At 32.3% G+C, this 17,226-nt stretch overlaps 1 protein-coding gene across 6 annotated transcripts in view; it reads left to right on the forward strand.

Moving 5' to 3' along the window:
• Window positions 1-17,226, forward strand: part of LOC122700232 (ankyrin repeat and KH domain-containing protein 1) — a 104,226-nt gene that overhangs the window by 38,922 nt on the left and 48,078 nt on the right. For 5 of the 6 annotated variants that reach the window (XM_043912964.1, XM_043912965.1, XM_043912966.1 and 2 more), the window contains exons 7-10: window positions 1,163-1,257; window positions 4,963-5,200; window positions 5,436-5,627; window positions 7,433-7,542. In XM_043912964.1, coding sequence (XP_043768899.1) covers window positions 1,163-1,257; window positions 4,963-5,200; window positions 5,436-5,627; window positions 7,433-7,542 — 635 coding nt within the window. The remainder of the gene's footprint in view (window positions 1-1,162; window positions 1,258-4,962; window positions 5,201-5,435; window positions 5,628-7,432; window positions 7,543-17,226) is intronic. The other variant, XM_043912970.1, reaches the window with a different exon arrangement.

Raw genomic sequence — 17,226 nt, forward strand, 5'->3', positions numbered from 1 at the left:
TAGTAAGCTACCCTTAAGGAGTCTTCCTGGAAGTTCTGCCTTGTAAGTCCCTCCTGCATCTCATTGGCTACACAGCAGCAAGGGAGGCTGGAAAATGTAGTCTTTTAGTCAGGCATGTTGCCACTGAGTTGAAATCAGGATGAAAATGAAAGAATGGATATTGGGTAGGGAATTAGCAATCTCTGCCAAATACATCAAATGGATGCACCATAATTGCCTATTGTTGGACACTTGAATTGTTCCCAGTTTTTCACTATTATTAAAAACACTGTGATAACATCCTTGTGCAGACATCTTTGCCTAATCTCTGATTATTTCCTTAGGATAAATTCCTGGAAGTGGAATTGCTGGGTCAAAGGGTATGGACATTTTTAAGGCTTTTGATACATATTGCCAAATTGCCTTCTAGAAAGGTTGAACCAATTTACACTCCCACCAGCAGTGTTTGAGAGTGCCCTTTACCCCACCCTACACCCTCACCAACACTGGGTATTATCATTCTTTTTAATATTTGCCATTTTGATAGTAAAAAAATGGTGTCTCATTTTAATTTGCATTTGTTTAGTAGGAAGGTTTAATATATTTTTCATCAGTTTAATATTCATTTTCATTTCTTTTTTTTGAATTGCCATTTCATGTCCTTCATCCATTTTTCTACTGGAGTGTTTGTCTTTTTCTTATTGACTATTAAGGCTTTTTATATACTAAATGTGTCAAGAAGGTTGAAATTATTTTAAATGGAGTTTTCTGTGCCTGCTCATTGCCACAGTGAGTTTATGGTTATTATTTTAAAGCTTTTTTTCTGAAAAATATGATCCAAACATACTTTACTTGGCATTCTGTTTTATTTCAGTGTTTTGATTTATAGTTTATATAGATTAAAGTATAAGTATTACCATTTTATTGCTTTACCTAGCTTGAATTAATGTGCTTTGGACTAATTTGATCTTTAAAACCTAGATAAGACCTTGATGAGAGCCTGCTTACTATTTTGGATTGGCTTTGTAAAATTGTTGTTGATTTATTGAATGCAAAATAAGTTCTCTTATAAATTTTTGTATAGACATCTGAAAGAAAAATATTTCCAATTTTAATACTTATATATTAAATTGATAGTTCTTGAGAAATATAGTTTTAAAATTTGTTTTCTTCTTTTTTTAAGGCCATTTGGACATGGTTCGCTTTCTGCTTGATGCTGGTGCAGATCAAGAGCACAAAACAGATGAGATGCACACTGCCTTAATGGAGGCTTGCATGGTAATTTTAAATTGCACTTGAGATTATATGGGACGAAAGGGTCATATATGTATTTAAGCCTTTGAGAATTATTACTATTTTTTGGAAAAATTATTATGAGATGGTGAAGAATCTGAAAATTTTGTACATTTTTAGGAACTGAAAGGGATGTGTGCAGTGTTTAGCTTTTCATAGTAAATCTACTGATGTAGGAAATCATACAAAAGGCAAGCTTAGCTGTGTTATTTCCAGCACACTCATGTACTTTTATTTTCTTCCCAACTGTTTCATCATGGTAAAATACACATATCATAAATATAATTAAGAGGATTACCACCACCATACTGTTTTCCATGGCAGTATATCTTCTAGAGAAATGTCTATTCAAATCCTTTGTCATTCTTGAATTAGCTTGTTTTTGGTTGATGAGTATTAGAAGTTCTTTATATTGTCTGGATCTTAATTCCTTATCAGATATATGATAAATATTTTCTCTCATTTCATGGACTGCCCTTTTACTCTGTTCATAGTGTCCTTTTGTACACAAAAGTTGTGCTTTTGTTGGTTTTTTTTTTTCATTTATTTTTATTAGTTGAAGGCTAATTACTTTACATTATTTATTTTTTCATGGTTTGTTTTTCAAAAGTCCATTTCATCTATTTTTGTTGTTGTTTCCTGTGCCTTTGATACCATATCCAAGAAGTCATTGCCAAATCCAGTTTCATGAGCCATTAGTCCTGTGTTTTCTTCTAAAAGTTTTATAGTTTTAGCTCTTTTATTTAGGTTTTTAATCCATTTTGAGTGAATTTTTGTATATGGTATTAGGTTAAGTGTTAAATTTCATGCTTATGCATGTGACTATCTGGTTTTCCCAGCATCGAAGTTAGAAAGAATGACTTTTCCCATTTGAATCATCTTGACACTCTTATCAAAAATTATTTGATTATACATGCAAGGTTTATTTCTAGTCTCTCTATTCTGTTTCACTGGCCTGTATGTTTGTCTTTAAGTCAGAACCACAAAGCTGTAATTATTGTAGCTTTGTTTAAGTTTTGACATCAGGAAGTATGAGTCTTCCAGCTTTGTTTTTCTTTTTCAAGTTGGTTTTGGCTATTCAGGGTTCCTTTAGATTACGTATGAACTTAATGATGAGTCTTGTTTTTGGTTTCACTGATTTTTCTCTGTTTTTCTATTCTTTTTAAATTTTATTTATTTATTTTTGGCTGCACTGAGTTAGCATTGCTGCACACAGGCAGTGTAGTAGTTGTTTTGAAGTTCTTTTCTTCTATCTCGTATATCTGATTCAATTCTGGGTCAATTTTTATTATTTTATTTCTTGAGGTCTATCACCTTTTCTTGTTTCTTGATATGTCTAATTGTTTTTTACTGTAAACCATATGCTGTAGATGATCCCTTTTCAAGGCTCTGGATTATCCTGTCCCTCTTTTAAGGCTGTTACATTCTGTTCTATCAGGTACTTAAATTACCAGTGAATCACCCTGATCCTATTGAGGCTTAATTTATTGCAGCATCACTTTTACTCCTAGATCCTTAGCTCTTTGGTCCTAAAGATGTTCACTCTTTGTTTACGCTTTATTTCTTTGGGCCATGGTTTGGAAGATGCCTAAAGAGAAGAAGTTACAGTGAATGTAGCACTTATCTCATATGCTTCCTTCTTTCAGTGATTATAACTCTTAACCCTAGCTTGGTTGCTGTCCAGTGCCTCTAGTAGTTTTATCCCAGTTTTTATAGTTGTTTGTGATAGGAGGGTAAGTCCAATCCCAGCTACTGCTCATGGCTAAGACTGAATTCTTAGAATAAAAAAAAAAAATCTGATAATGATATTGGGCCTTTAAGAGTGGATTTATTATTATTTTATTTATTTATTTATTTTTGGTTGCTCTGGGTCTTCAGTGCTGCACGGGCTTTTTCTCTAGTTGAGGCGAGCAGGAGCTACTCTGTAGTTGCAGTGCGTGGGCTTCTCATTGTTGTGGCTTCTCTTGTTGCAGAACATGGGCTCTCAGGCACGCTGGCTTCAGTACTTGTGGCTCCTCAGCTCTAGAGCACAAGCTCAGTAGTTGTGGCACATGGACTTAGTTGCTCTGGCATGTGGGATCGTCCCAGACTAGGCATTGAACTCATGTCTCCTGCATTGGCAGGTGGATTCTTTACCACTGAGCCATCAAGGAAGCCCAAGAATTGATTATTTTTAGTACGTTGTTAGATGTCCTGGGGCCTGGGGGAGGTGGGTGGAGGAATGGGGACTTAGTATTTAATGGGGACAGAGTTTTATGTTAGGAAATTGAAAAATTTGGGAGATAGATGATGATGAGAGTTGCATAACAATGTGAATGTATTTAGTGCTGCTGAACGGTACAGTAAAATATGGTCAATTTTTTTTTTTTAAGCGTGGATTATTCTTTTTTAATTTTATTTTCGTATTCTTTTTTCCTTTGTTAGAAATAATACTGTTCATTAATATTTTAAAAGTTCTTAGCACAATTTCTCTGTTAAGGTCTGTGCTCTAGATGTGTTAGCAGAATATATAAAGAATCTTCAAAAATTAAATTCATACAAAACAGTTTCTTGGGAACCTAAAGAAGCTGGGTGCAATAGTAGTTCCCAGATTTGTGGACACTCATAAACCCTTATTTTCTTTTAAATTAGGTGTATATTTCAGACACGGAATAACTCAATATAGTAATTTGGTAAAAATGTGTTTTATTTTAACGTGAAGTATTTGTTCACATTAAAGCTAAAGTGATTATAACTAACTTATTCAGTTAAGTATAATAAAACTCTAGGTAGATACTGAAACCTAATATTTAAGGTTTTTTTCATTAGTTCTTCAGTAAAAGAGTTTCGCAACCTTATAAAACCTTATTTTTCTACTCTCTTTACTTACCATTAGAGATATTTGGGTCATTTTTTAAAATAAAGAACAACATACCAGCTCTGTCTTCATTTGCCACAGGAGTTAAGACCCATAAAATTTTGAAGCAAAGAATTTGAAACTAAAGAAATGTATTTATGATGATAAAGGGGTAGAATGAATACCTCCATGAGAATATTTTGTTAATTGCCTGTCTATGCAGATGGGCTCATGGTAAAATTATTTACAAGTGAGTAAATATTTTGCATCTTTGTAAAATTCTTTGCCTTATTACAACAAGCTAGTGATGAGAAAAAATATAGGATAGTATCAGTCCACAGGGATTTACCTTGGTGATATAATCCCAAGTGGTAATGACTTCACAGAATTTGTTGTTATTTTTCCCTCGGTCTTTGTTTCTTAAATAGATCTAACACAATTTCTACACTTAAACATGACCCTTAAGTTTGAGGCTATAGCTATATTTGACCCTGGCTGTAGTATAAATAGTAATTATTTTATTTTGAGTTACTGTTGACTATGGATTTAATAGTTTTTTGAACTTCAGAGAATGTAGAAATTAAAAATTACTTGAAATTGTAACTGTATGTACCAAGTCTGATTCTTGTGGAAATTTTGGGGCTTACTCTGAAGTAAGGTAAAATAATTTTAATGGACTTTTGATAAGACAGATTTAAAAACTTCTCAGATGGGTATGATAATATATATGCATCTAAGCTGCCTCTCCTTTTCTTCCCTCCTGTCTTTCCACAATCTGTAGCTTTTCTTCTCCCACTTAAAAAATATCAAAACAAAAATTCCTTTCTTCTTGTTTTACTTCTGAAAATCTGCAGGATGGACATGTAGAGGTAGCACGTTTGCTTTTGGATAGTGGTGCTCAAGTGAATATGCCTGCAGATTCATTCGAGTCGCCGTTAACGCTGGCTGCCTGTGGAGGACATGTTGAATTGGCAGCTCTACTTATTGAAAGGGGAGCAAATCTGGAAGAAGTTAATGATGAAGGATATACTCCTTTGATGGAAGCTGCTCGGGAGGGACATGAAGAGATGGTGGCACTACTCTTAGCACAAGGTAAAATAGTTCTACTTCTTTAATTAAAAAAATCAATTTCCTTTGAATTTTTGTGTCAGTATCCCTGAAGTTTATTACAACTAAGATATTGTTTGCATTGATGATAAAATAAGTTTTCAACACCCTGGGTGGAACACCAGAAACAGAAAAAATAAGAGATAATTATCAGAAATCAGAACACTTTATTGTAAGTCTTTTGTAACTATAGTTTTATCTATTTTTATGCTTTCCCCAGGAGCAAATATAAATGCTCAGACAGAAGAAACCCAAGAAACAGCTCTGACGTTGGCTTGCTGTGGAGGTTTTTCTGAAGTTGCAGACTTCCTGATTAAGGCAGGGGCTGACATAGAACTTGGCTGCTCCACACCTCTGATGGAGGCTTCTCAGGAGGGACACCTGGAGTTGGTTAAATACTTACTGGCTGCTGGTATGTGGCTTTAAAAATGCCTTTTATGGAGAAGGAAATGGCAACCCACTCCAGTATTCTTGCCTGGGAAAGTCCATGGAAAGAGGAACCTGGCGGGCTGCAGTCCATGACTGAGCATGTGTGCACGAGGGTGGAGGGAGATGGGTTGGTAACAATAAACTGGTAGAACTAAAAAAAAATAAAAATAAAGACGCCTTTTAGAGAAAGAATTTTATATTGCTTTTCATAACTTTAACAATTAACTCTTATTTTTTTCATTTCTACAAAGGCTGAAAAATAGCTCCACAATTTAACTCTCATCTTAGGCTTTTAAGTCTCCAAAAATGTCTTTTTTAAAAAAATAAAAAATAAAAAAAAATTAAAAAAACAAGTTTTATAAAGTAGTTAATGTTTGCTTAGTGATGGTAAGACTTCCCGTTGGCCTTCTCTTTCCATTGAATGATTTGTAGTTTCTGAAGGGGAGAAATTAGCTCCTTCTACAGTCTTTCAGTAAGAGAATATAGGGATGACATAGAGGTTTTAATTTGATAACCTCTATAACATTTGATAATGTCATTTCTTAACATTTCCTACTTCTCAAAAAAAAAATGAATGAAAAAGTGGAAATTTTTTTTGGCAGAAATATTTGTGCTTTATATATTATGAAGCAGTAGTAAGAAATCAGTGTTTTTACATATAGTTTTATATAGAGCAAGTTAAGAATTTATGAAAAAATCGATCCAGGCAGATATAAGCCTTTATATTTCCTTTGAAAGTAATACAGATTTTTTTAATCCATGTCTAATAAATTGTTTAAAATTTGATGTATAAGGAAATTAATGTATAAAGGGAAATGAAATATTAGCAAAACTTTATTGATCCTTTTTGGGCTTTCACTGTTAATTTGATTATAACCAGCATCAATTTTTCTTTTGAATTATTATTAAGATAATTTATTAATCCAGATCATTAATGGTTTGAATGATTGTTTAGATTTTGAACCATTGCACAAACCAACCATACAAGCTGACCTCTTCCTTGGCTCAAAAATTATTATTTGCTATAGATAGTATATGTATGTATATTTTTCAGTTACTGTTCTCTCATTATTTTCTGTAATGGTCTGTGTCCTATTCAAGAGTCTTTCTTCACCAGTCTTCATTCTTCCCATATCCCTCTAAGTAGTCATGGTACTGTTAAGGGAGTTTTAAAAAAAGGAATAAATAATGTTAACTAAGAAATCACTGGATACTAGACATTCTGCTCAGCTCATGTGTTATCTCTATTAATTACCATTGACCACTGCACACACACGTCTTATAGATATAGAAACAATGTACAGTCATTGTCTGGATAGCTTCTCTAAGCAAATCAAGCTAATAAGTGACAGGGCCAATATTCAAACTTAGAGCTCACGACACTGTCTTTTCTATCATGTCACCATTAATTCTCACATTTAGCTACTTTTGCTAATTTGAAGTGGGTTGTTTCTGAAACTGTCTTGTGGCTTGAGAATCACATTTTATGTAATCATAAAAAGGATTCATAAAATTGTCTCAGAAGAAACTAAAACTGCCAATATGATTTCTGAAAACTGATATTTTTTGTTTTAGTAGCTCTTTTATTTCTTAGAGTATATCTTACTGGGGGTATATAGACAGACTATTATAGTTTTTAGTTGTTTAGTTTCTTTATGGCTAAAAGCATTTTTTCAAAGCATATTTAAAGGAAAATTAGGATTCTTAAAATATATTCTGATGTTTTCATATTTAGAGTTTATGAGTTTCACCAAATTATAAAATTAAGTAATTTTTTTTGCTTGCCAGGTGCTAATGTTCATGCTACAACAGCAACAGGAGACACGGCTTTAACCTACGCTTGTGAAAATGGACACACGGATGTTGCAGATGTTTTACTTCAAGCAGGGGCCGATTTAGTAAGAGATTTTTAATTTCACATATTTTTGTATGAATGTTAATTCCTTTATTTTTAACATTTAGAAAACACTAGTAAAGCAGATTAATAGTTTGCATGCTTTATATAAAATAACTTGAAAATCTGGCTACTTGTTCTTAGCTGTTGCATTTATTAAATGTATTTGAAAATAATTTTTAAAAGGGCATACTGTTTTTTTCTAGGTAAAACCATTTATTTCTTTCTTCCTCTCACTCCAGTCCTATTTAACATTCCTGAACCTTTTTAACTGCCCTGTATGAGATATATAAATGCAATGATATGTTTATAGAATAGAATAACCTTTCAAATCACTAAGTACTTTTCTTTTGTTTTTCTAATTAGTTAGACATTTAAAATACAGCTACTGTCATCTTCCTAACAACATTATTACACCATTTCATTCTTTTTCTATTCTTTTAATATCTTCTATTTTGGCTTTTTAAAGTTTCAAATTAGATGGCAGGTTCGTGAGTGTAATAATCCTTACAACTATGGGAAATTGTAAAATAATATCCACTTGAAGGTTTATACTTCTTGCTGAAATGTTTGCTTTTTGAGAGAGTATTTTAAACTGCTTTCTAGAGTTTCTTTCACAATTCCTTTATGTATTTTTAAAAAATCTATGTGAGGCATACATAGTTAAAAATGTTGTAGGCAATCAAATTTACTAATTTCCCTTATATAGAGAAAACTTTCTAAGTATTGTCTTTTAATCCATTTCTTGTAACAGCAGTTCCTCCCAAAATCCCTCAGCACATTGTTGGAAAATAATTACTAACTAAAATAAGTATATAATGTAATTATGCTATTTGTTTATCATGATTTCTACTACTATTAAATATGGGAATGAACACTAGCATTCATTCTCATTCATGAGGTTCTGCCAGATAGAATTGCTAAGAGGTGTAATTTTTGTGTTTGAAAATTATGACAGGTATATTAAATAGATCTTAATCTTCTGCCTTCCTTAAGAGTTGCTCTGGGTCATCTATAAAAATTAAGAATTGAAGTATTTAATCACTTGAAATAAATAGGATAGAGCATAAAAACTTAGATATTATAAGCAAATTTAAGATTCTTATCCTCTGAATTCTTATAAAATTCATTATTCTTTCATTTTTCCATAGCAAAGTCACTTCCTTAACTTGTTTGCTAGGAGTTCTTCAAAAAATGTTAAATAGGAAAAAGAAAAATTACCTGTTAAATGCAGTATAAAGTAAAGCAAAACTTACTGATTTTGACAGTTAAAAATTTGTTATGAAATATTTTTAAATGTCTTACAGTCTTCTGTAATTCATTCAGTTGCTTGTGATTAAAGTTCCTTAGAAGAATTTCATTCAACAAGCAGATAGATTTTCATTTGTCATATTGTTTTACATTCAAAATATAAGATTAAAAAATGGCTTAGATAAATATTTATCTTAAGTACAGAGATTGTAATGCTGTTATTCTAACATAATTGTTTTCTATTTTGTAAACCATCTTGTATTCATATTTATATGTAAGTATAATTACATTATAATTTCCAGCTGTGTGTTCCATCATAATCTTTTCCTTATTGCTACATATTCTCTGTTTATAACTTATGCATAATATTCCATCAAGTTGATGAGCCATCATCATTCACTTATTATTGAACTTTTACTTTTTATATTTCACTGTTGTAAATTATTATATCTAATAATTTCATATGCATAACTTTTTCCTTTTTTCTACTTTTGAATTATTTCATATATAATTTTCCATTTAAAAAAATGTATTCCTGTTTCCTGCTTTTGCTGTCTGGGGAGAGATATTTCAATTTTAATATTATTTTCCTGATTGTAAAAAGCAATTCTTGTTCTTTATAGAAAGTGTGGAAAGTATGGAAAAGTATAGTAAGTTTGATATTTAAAACCTTTAAATAATTTCAGGATTTACTGTAAGCCAGAGGTGGGCAACGAACGACCTACTGAAAAACAAGAAGTGAATAAAGCAGGCAGATCAGTCCTTGAATCCTGAGGAAAAAATGACTGATAATTCTTGCTAACTGGACCTAAAAAGGCAGCATCTTTCTTGTCCTTCATTCTTTTCTGTCATCTCCTAGTATCTGTTTAGAACTGTGGATTGGAATTGGAAAAACTCTATACTCCCATTGCATGGAGTAGAGATGTTTAACATTTCTGGATCCCATAGATGTGTTCTCGATGTCTAGGTTTGGTAGTTCTTTAAGTTAAATAGTATTTTTTTTAGAATCTTCATTTTGCGGGTAACTATTTTTACCTTCAGTTTTAAATAAGAACTCACAGTTCAGTCTTTGAAACACAATCTGGACTAACCTCATGTTTTCTCAGATTTTTAGAGCTTAACTTTTGCCACAATTCAAAGCTTTGTTATTCTGTGTTTTTTAAAGGAGCTTAAAAGCCGTTGTCTCTCATTCTTTAAAATATTCTGTACCAGAATCAGGATGGTAATTATAGTGTTATAAAAATGTAATGCAACAATTTGAATTCCTTTTATTGTTTTCTGAGATGAAACTGAGAGTTTTTAAGGCTTTTCATTCTACTTGTGTAGGAGGTATACTTTGGAACTTAGTTTTAAAGGAAATCTAGACAGTTTCTTACTTAATGCTTTTTAAAAAATCTTCAGCCAGAACTGATGGTATACTTGAGTATTTTCAGGTAGATCCTCAAAATACGTGCATGTTCTCATTTGAATCTTAGTTATTTGAGATTTCGTTTTTTCTTGTTTTAAAAATATTTAAAATGAAAAAGTATTTATAGATATTTTTAGTAAAAGAAAAACCACTGAATGTCCATCATATTTAGAAGATTATGAATTGATATGTAACTTATCTAACTTTGTAATAATTACATAGATGTCGATAGTCCCATTATTAAAAACCTTTGAATGAGATTAGTAGTCTTAAGTAAGCCATTTAAAATGTTCCTTTTAGAAATCAAAAATTAAATGAAATAAAAACTGTCCATTAATTGCAGAGTTTTTTGAAAATTCTCCCTATTAACATGCAGAATCATTTTAACTACTCAATAAGCAGAGAGCCTTTAACAAATCACCTAATCCATATCTTCCTGCTATTTGCACCTCTTGTTACCACTGTAATGGGAATCATTGTATATTGAAAGATAGTATTCCTTTATGTGCTTACTTTCTCAGCACAGCATCTTTTATTGGGCCCAAATTTGTTTTTAGTATTTGATATAATGACAGGTATAATATGAGGTAAATCCATTGTAAGAAAGTTTTTATTAAAAAGCATTAGCATTCTGTAATATATTTAAAATCTAAAAGGAATTTTTTAAAAAAAGAGAAGATACCTGCCTTTGAAAACTAATCTTGTTTCTCGGAAAAGAAATATACTATCAGTGTCCTTACAAATTTGCTACTCAATTACTTGGCCAAAAATAACCAATAAATACCATTTCAAAACTGAAGTTGAGGGACTTCCCTGGAGGTCCTGTGGTTAAGACCATGCTTCCACTGCAGGGAGCATACACGGACAGGTTTCATTCCTGATTGGGGAACTAAGATCCCACAGCTGTGCTGCCAAAAATTAAAAAGAAAATAAAATCAACATCTACAGTATTAGAAAAACAAAAACTGAAGTTGATTCAGTTCCATAGTCTTTGATTCGCTATCCTGGTGTCCTGTATAATTATTACTCTAGGCCTTTCTCCCTATTTACTGGTTTTTAGACCAGAAGACATGGTTTTAATGTTTCATTCTTGTTTGTATCTTGATAGCTTACTTCAGCTAAAGCACTTACATGGCTTGATTTCTTTTACCACAGTCCTTTAGCTCCCTGTTCACTATTACTTTTTTTTTTTCCCACTATTTTATGTTCAAGATGGAGAATTTGCATGAACTATTCAACAGTATAATTTGGATTGTAAAGCACTACTCTGCTTCTTTCTCTTTTTTTGGCTTGCTTGCTTTTAATCTTGACTTACTTTGTTATCTTTGTTTTCCTGGCTTCCATGTCCAATGATTTTATTGTTATAGAGTTGCTCCATGTCTATGAAAGATGACTGCATCAGGTCAGAGTTTACAAAGGCCCTAATGATAGTATGTTTAGGTGGCAGCACTGTGTTGGTTAACATGTCAGCATTGTTTTGTTTTCCTGTTTTTAAGTGAGAGAGAGATTTAAATATATAGTTTTTGTTGTGTTTTATTTAAAAAATTTTTTAATTCCAGGTTTATTAAGATATATTTGACATACAGCATTATACAAATTTAAGTTGGGATTATCATAATAAATTACTGAGCATTTATCATCTCATATACTGTGTGTGCTAAGTCACTTCACTTGTGTCCAACTCTTTGCGACCCTATGGACCATAGCACACCAGGTTTCTCTGTCCATGGGATTCTCAGGCTAGAATACTAGAGTGGGTTGCCATGCCCTTCTCCATCTCATGTAGACACAAAGTTAAAGAAATAGAAAAAAAATTATTTCTTGTTATGAGATCTATTAGGATTTGCTCTCTTAACAGCTTTAATATATAACACACAGTGTGAATTATATTTACTATATTGTATAATACATTCCCAGTACTTACTTATAAGTTAAAGTCAGTACAGAGTTCCATTGATCTTGGTGGTGTTTTTCAAATCATTTGTGAAGATAGTGGAATCTTTCTGTTTTCATCATGGCATGTTAATTTCAACACTAAAACTTTGATACATTTGTTAACATAAAAGAAATACCTGTCATCTACAGAATTTCCTTCATGCAACAAAGCTAAATTTGGAAAGGGAGAGTGATATATAAATTAGTATTTCTTCTGTGTCTCCAGCTCCTTGGCCTTTCATTTTAAAAGAGGAACTCAAGTAGTATTTCCCACAATAAACAACTGACATAGATATCAGAGAAGGTAAATACATTCTAGTTGTATTCATATAAAGATTTTTTATGATCTATTTTAGCATGTTACAGGCCTTCATTGCTATTTGAAAGTAAATCAACTAAAAGGTAGAAGTACCTGCAGAAAGCACCCGGTAATCCTACATCTGAATGGAGAGCTAATGAGTGACAAAGACTACACTTAGGTTATTTAGAAAGAACTCTACATTAGAGATGCTACTGAACATTAGACAAGACCTAAATTTTCATTATAGCCATCAAACCTCTGATCTTTAAGTAAATAGTTGCCTCAGTAATTTAATCTGTAAAATGAAATGTAGTATTATTTTCTGGACTATTTTACCCAAGTCATGTAAATATTCTTTCTTTGGTTCTGCTGAATGTGCTAGCAAATCACTGAGACTCCCTAGGCTTTTTTTCTTTTTTTCTCCTCTTCTCCCCCTTTTCCTTTTTTTTATGAGGGGTTTGGACCAGAAGATCTTTAGTGGTGTGTGTTAAGAAATTTAATTTTATGTTTTTTAAAGAACAAGTTAAGCAGCTACTTGTATGGAGGTATTGAATGGACTAGAGGAGTGCTTAGCCCAAGAATGTGTGAAGTGCTATGGGATTCTTGAAGAAAATGAAATTTTAGTTGTGACTCATCATTAATAGCAGTGATGTGTTACACAAATGATTCTCTCTCTTGAAATCTGTGTGTATATTAAATGTATTAAATTAATTTTGGATGGTATTTATAATTAATAGTTAGCAGTTTAGCTTATTATAAAATATTTTAATAGATAAAAGTTACCAATCCCCAGAAAATACAGTAACTCAGCAAGGCCACCCCAGTAAAGATTATTTGGCAATACAATGCTAAATCATTATGTCTTCCACTGTATCTTTTTACTATCAGTATTTTTTCCTATTTAAATACTGTCAAAGAAGTAGGAAGAGTTTCCTTGACATGAATTTTTAAGTGAATTGTTTCCTTAAGAATAAAATCTCTCCAGTTATCTTTGGAATTGTTCAATTAAGAATTTATTCTTCTTTTCCTTCAGTTAAATTTTATTTCAAGTAGCAGAATAAACTTTTGTTATTTCCTCTTCTCATCTTTATATGGCTTCAAACTTTTCAAAATTTCTTTAAGATGGTTTTTTCAGCTTTGGCTTTCAAGTATACACAGGTAATATTCAGTGGCTAGGAATTTAGAAATACTGTTTTGCTTCAAGATGTTCACCATCTTGAAAGTAAGGGTGGAAGACAAGTTTTTCCAGGGACAAAATAGGACATGGTTTCTTTCTTTATGTTCATAATCTGCTGTAGGTGCAGTATCAAAGAAAATAAGTAGAACCAACCTAAAGAAGTGTAGTAGGTACACAGTGTTGCTAATTCTGCATCTTTGCCATATTGAATAATAGTTGTCCTATGCAAATTAGTTGTAGTTTTTCTTATTTTTTAAATAGGTAATGCCTTTACATGGTTCAAAATTTGTAAAGTTTTAAAGTGTCCCATGGGCACCCAGTTTTCCTCTCTATTGGCAATCAGTGTTGTTCTTTCCTTCTATTCTTCTGGAGATATTTTATATAGATATGATGAAAAGTCACATATTGAAAGAAATACATACTCTAATGCTTAGTGCTTTGTATAATTCCTTACTTGAATAGAATTTTGGTTTTTACTATACTGATTTTCTCTGTAGAGTTGATCATAGCTTTTAAGATTTATTATTTTTAACATTGGAATAAAAATTGAAGCACTTTTGCACTGAGTAAATTGGGCCCCTTGAATATATTGTGGTGATCTGTCACTGATTTTCCTCCCTCACCATAGAAAGTAAGCTCTCTGACCTCTGTTGGCTTTTCTTGGACTGTATTCTACCAGCCAAATGAACTGTGAGGGAGGTTTTCCTAGAATAGTTGAACTAATGGAAACTGGGTATTTTGAATGTGGATATATTGGCACCCTCTGGTTCTTACTTCTGGAAATTAAGATTTGATATGGACCTATCCTAAAAGACAAAAATTTTGAAAGATCAGTTTGTTATCTATATTAAATCTTACAAAATAGAAATCTTCATAAAAATTTTTTTTTTAACTTAAGCAGTATGTTGTGTGTCTTTCTAGATATTTCTGTACACCCAAGCATGTATATATCCTGTGTTTGTGGGCTGTATCTCTTTTTTATATGAATAGATTTGTTATCACATACACTGTTCATCTATAGGGATAAATTCCTAGAAGTAGAATTGCTGGTTATCAGAGGGTCCACATCTAGAAATGTGATAGCTGCTGCTAAATTGTTCAAAAATGCTGAACCAATCTGCACTTCAATTAGCAATCGAGGTCTCCTGATTCTTAATTCTCATTAAAATGAGTTACATATCTTCTGTCATCCTTCCTTCCTTTTTTTATAATTTAATTTTCTAATGTCTGATCATAGCCCCCATATTTCTTTTATCTTAAAGAATCACAGTATTCCAAGTAGCCCTATTAGCTGCTCATTAATTGCTCCCAAAGTTTTGGTGAGCTATATAAAACACAGATATAAAGTTACTTCTTGGAGAAGTATTCAGACATCATGTACAAATGCAAATTTTGAAATGTTTTGTTACTTTCTTTTTAAAAAACTGGTTTTTAAAAAATCTAATATTTAGATAATATTTATTAACTCCGTTCTGAAGAAGAGATTGCGTCTTACATCACAGAATTCTCATGAGTTATTTTATTTTTACATTGTTACGATTTTACAACATTTATGTTCTATTTTATGACCCTATTTCTCAAATTTGTTTAATTGTATATTTAGGTGGATTCAGTGTTTACCTTACTAGTCTTTCATGTTATATAGATTCTAAAATCCTGATTTCCTGAACTTGACTCAAGTTTTGGCTGGCTGATATTGGTATTTTGTTTTGAATTTACTCTCCTCCACCAAAAAAAGGAGTTTACAGGTGCTTGCATTTTTAAGACTACTGTTTGTTGTATTTATAAATGAACGTGTGTGTGTGTGCATGCTCAGTCACTAAGTTGTGTCTGACTCTTTGTGACCCCATGGATTATTGCCCACCAGGCTTCTCTGTCCATGGAATTTCCCAGGCAAGAATACTAGAGTGGGTTGCCATTTCCTCCTCCAGGGAATCTCTTCCCAATCCAGGGTTCAAACTCGCGTCTTGTGTGTCTCCTGCATTGGCAGCGGATTCTTTACCACTGAGCCACCAGGTAGCTATATATAGAATTATTGAATCACTGGTTTTTTTCCTCTCAAAATTCTAAGCCCTCTGTTCTATTATCTTCTGGTACTAAATATTGCAAAAGCCTGCTAGAATATTCCCCAGTGTATGTAAGTGTGTGTAAGCGACTTCTTTTCTGCCTGGATTATCATAAGATTCTTTCATTATATTAAACCTTTATGATTTCCCCAGGATGTATCCTAGTGTATATTATTTTTTAATAGTTTTTCCTGGAAAACCGTGAATGCTTTCTATTTGAAGATTTTAGTTCATCCTCTTTCCTTTCTCCTTTTCTTTTTTTCTCTTCCTTATCATCCTTCTCCAGTTTTCTTCTAGTACAACCTTGAACACTTCTTTTTCTGTTCTTTTTTCTCCTGGGACATTTATTATCCATATGTTGAATCTCCCTTATTTGTATTATCTTTATGTCTGATTCTTTTCACTTCTTTTTTTTTCCCTTTGTATTCTTTCTTAATAGGGACCATCCATCAGGGCCCTATTTTTTCTGTAAAGTTGTTGCTGCTTCTAATGTGATTTTCATGGTTTCCTCACTACTTTGTATCTTCTGCTCTTCCAACTCACTTTTAAATTTCCTCTTGCTGTTATATCACTTTGTTCCACTATTTAAAGCATTTGTATTCCCTTTAATTTTTTGAAAGTATAAGGGAATATTTGGCTTAAATTTTCTTTCTGTTTTTATAGGAACTTCTTAATATGTTTTGTGTTGGATACTTTGTGCTTATCTATTCATATTTGAATGGGACTTGTTTTTGTTGAAACTCATATGGGGATGAGAAAGGAAGAACAAGTGAGCTTTAATAGTCAACTTCTTCATATCATATAGTTGTCTCAGAATATTTTCTCACTAAATCTTTGCCATAGGAGCTTGCACCTTCTTAGGTAAGCATGTCTTCCCGGGTAGCAGGTAGGAGTAACTTAGAGTGAAGATTTCTCTAGGCCACATTTCTTTTATTTGGAGATATAGTTGACCCTGGTCGGTGATGGCAGTGCTCCTTGCTGTTTCTTCAGCTATCTTCCTGTCTCATCTGCAAGAACTTTCTCCCTGTCTGGAGTCTAGATCTAGAGAAAATACAGATATTCCATCTCTCAGGTTCTTTCAAGTCTCCTGTTTTAGTTGAAGTGTGAGCACTAACTGCATTTATAATGGGAAGAGGAGGTACTACAGAACTATTTAATCATCTTACAATATTTTCCCTACTCTTTCTCTCAGTTTCTGATATTCACAGATCTTTCAATTTAATTATTTTCCTTGGTTAGATATTAAGATACTGCTCTTTTTTTCCTGTGGTTTCAGTTGTATTTGGAGACAAAGGCATGAGTTCTAAACATTTAGCAGAATTATGTCTGCATATGTTAAGGTTTATGTTGAAATTATATTGGTAGAGACCATATTATCATGCTCTTAAAGAAATCATACTCTGTTCATGAGATTATGGTCTCTACAGATGGGAATCTTTTTAGTTGAAGATCCTGAGTTAACAAAGCCCAGCACCTGAAGTACCAGTCACAAGGTCTTCATGGCCAAATGTGATTTTCATTTTTGGAATAAGATCCGTGAGTTCTTCTTT

This window comes from Cervus elaphus, chromosome 9, assembly GCF_910594005.1.
Source record: "Cervus elaphus chromosome 9, mCerEla1.1, whole genome shotgun sequence".
In the NCBI taxonomy this organism is placed as follows: domain Eukaryota; kingdom Metazoa; phylum Chordata; class Mammalia; order Artiodactyla; family Cervidae; genus Cervus; species Cervus elaphus.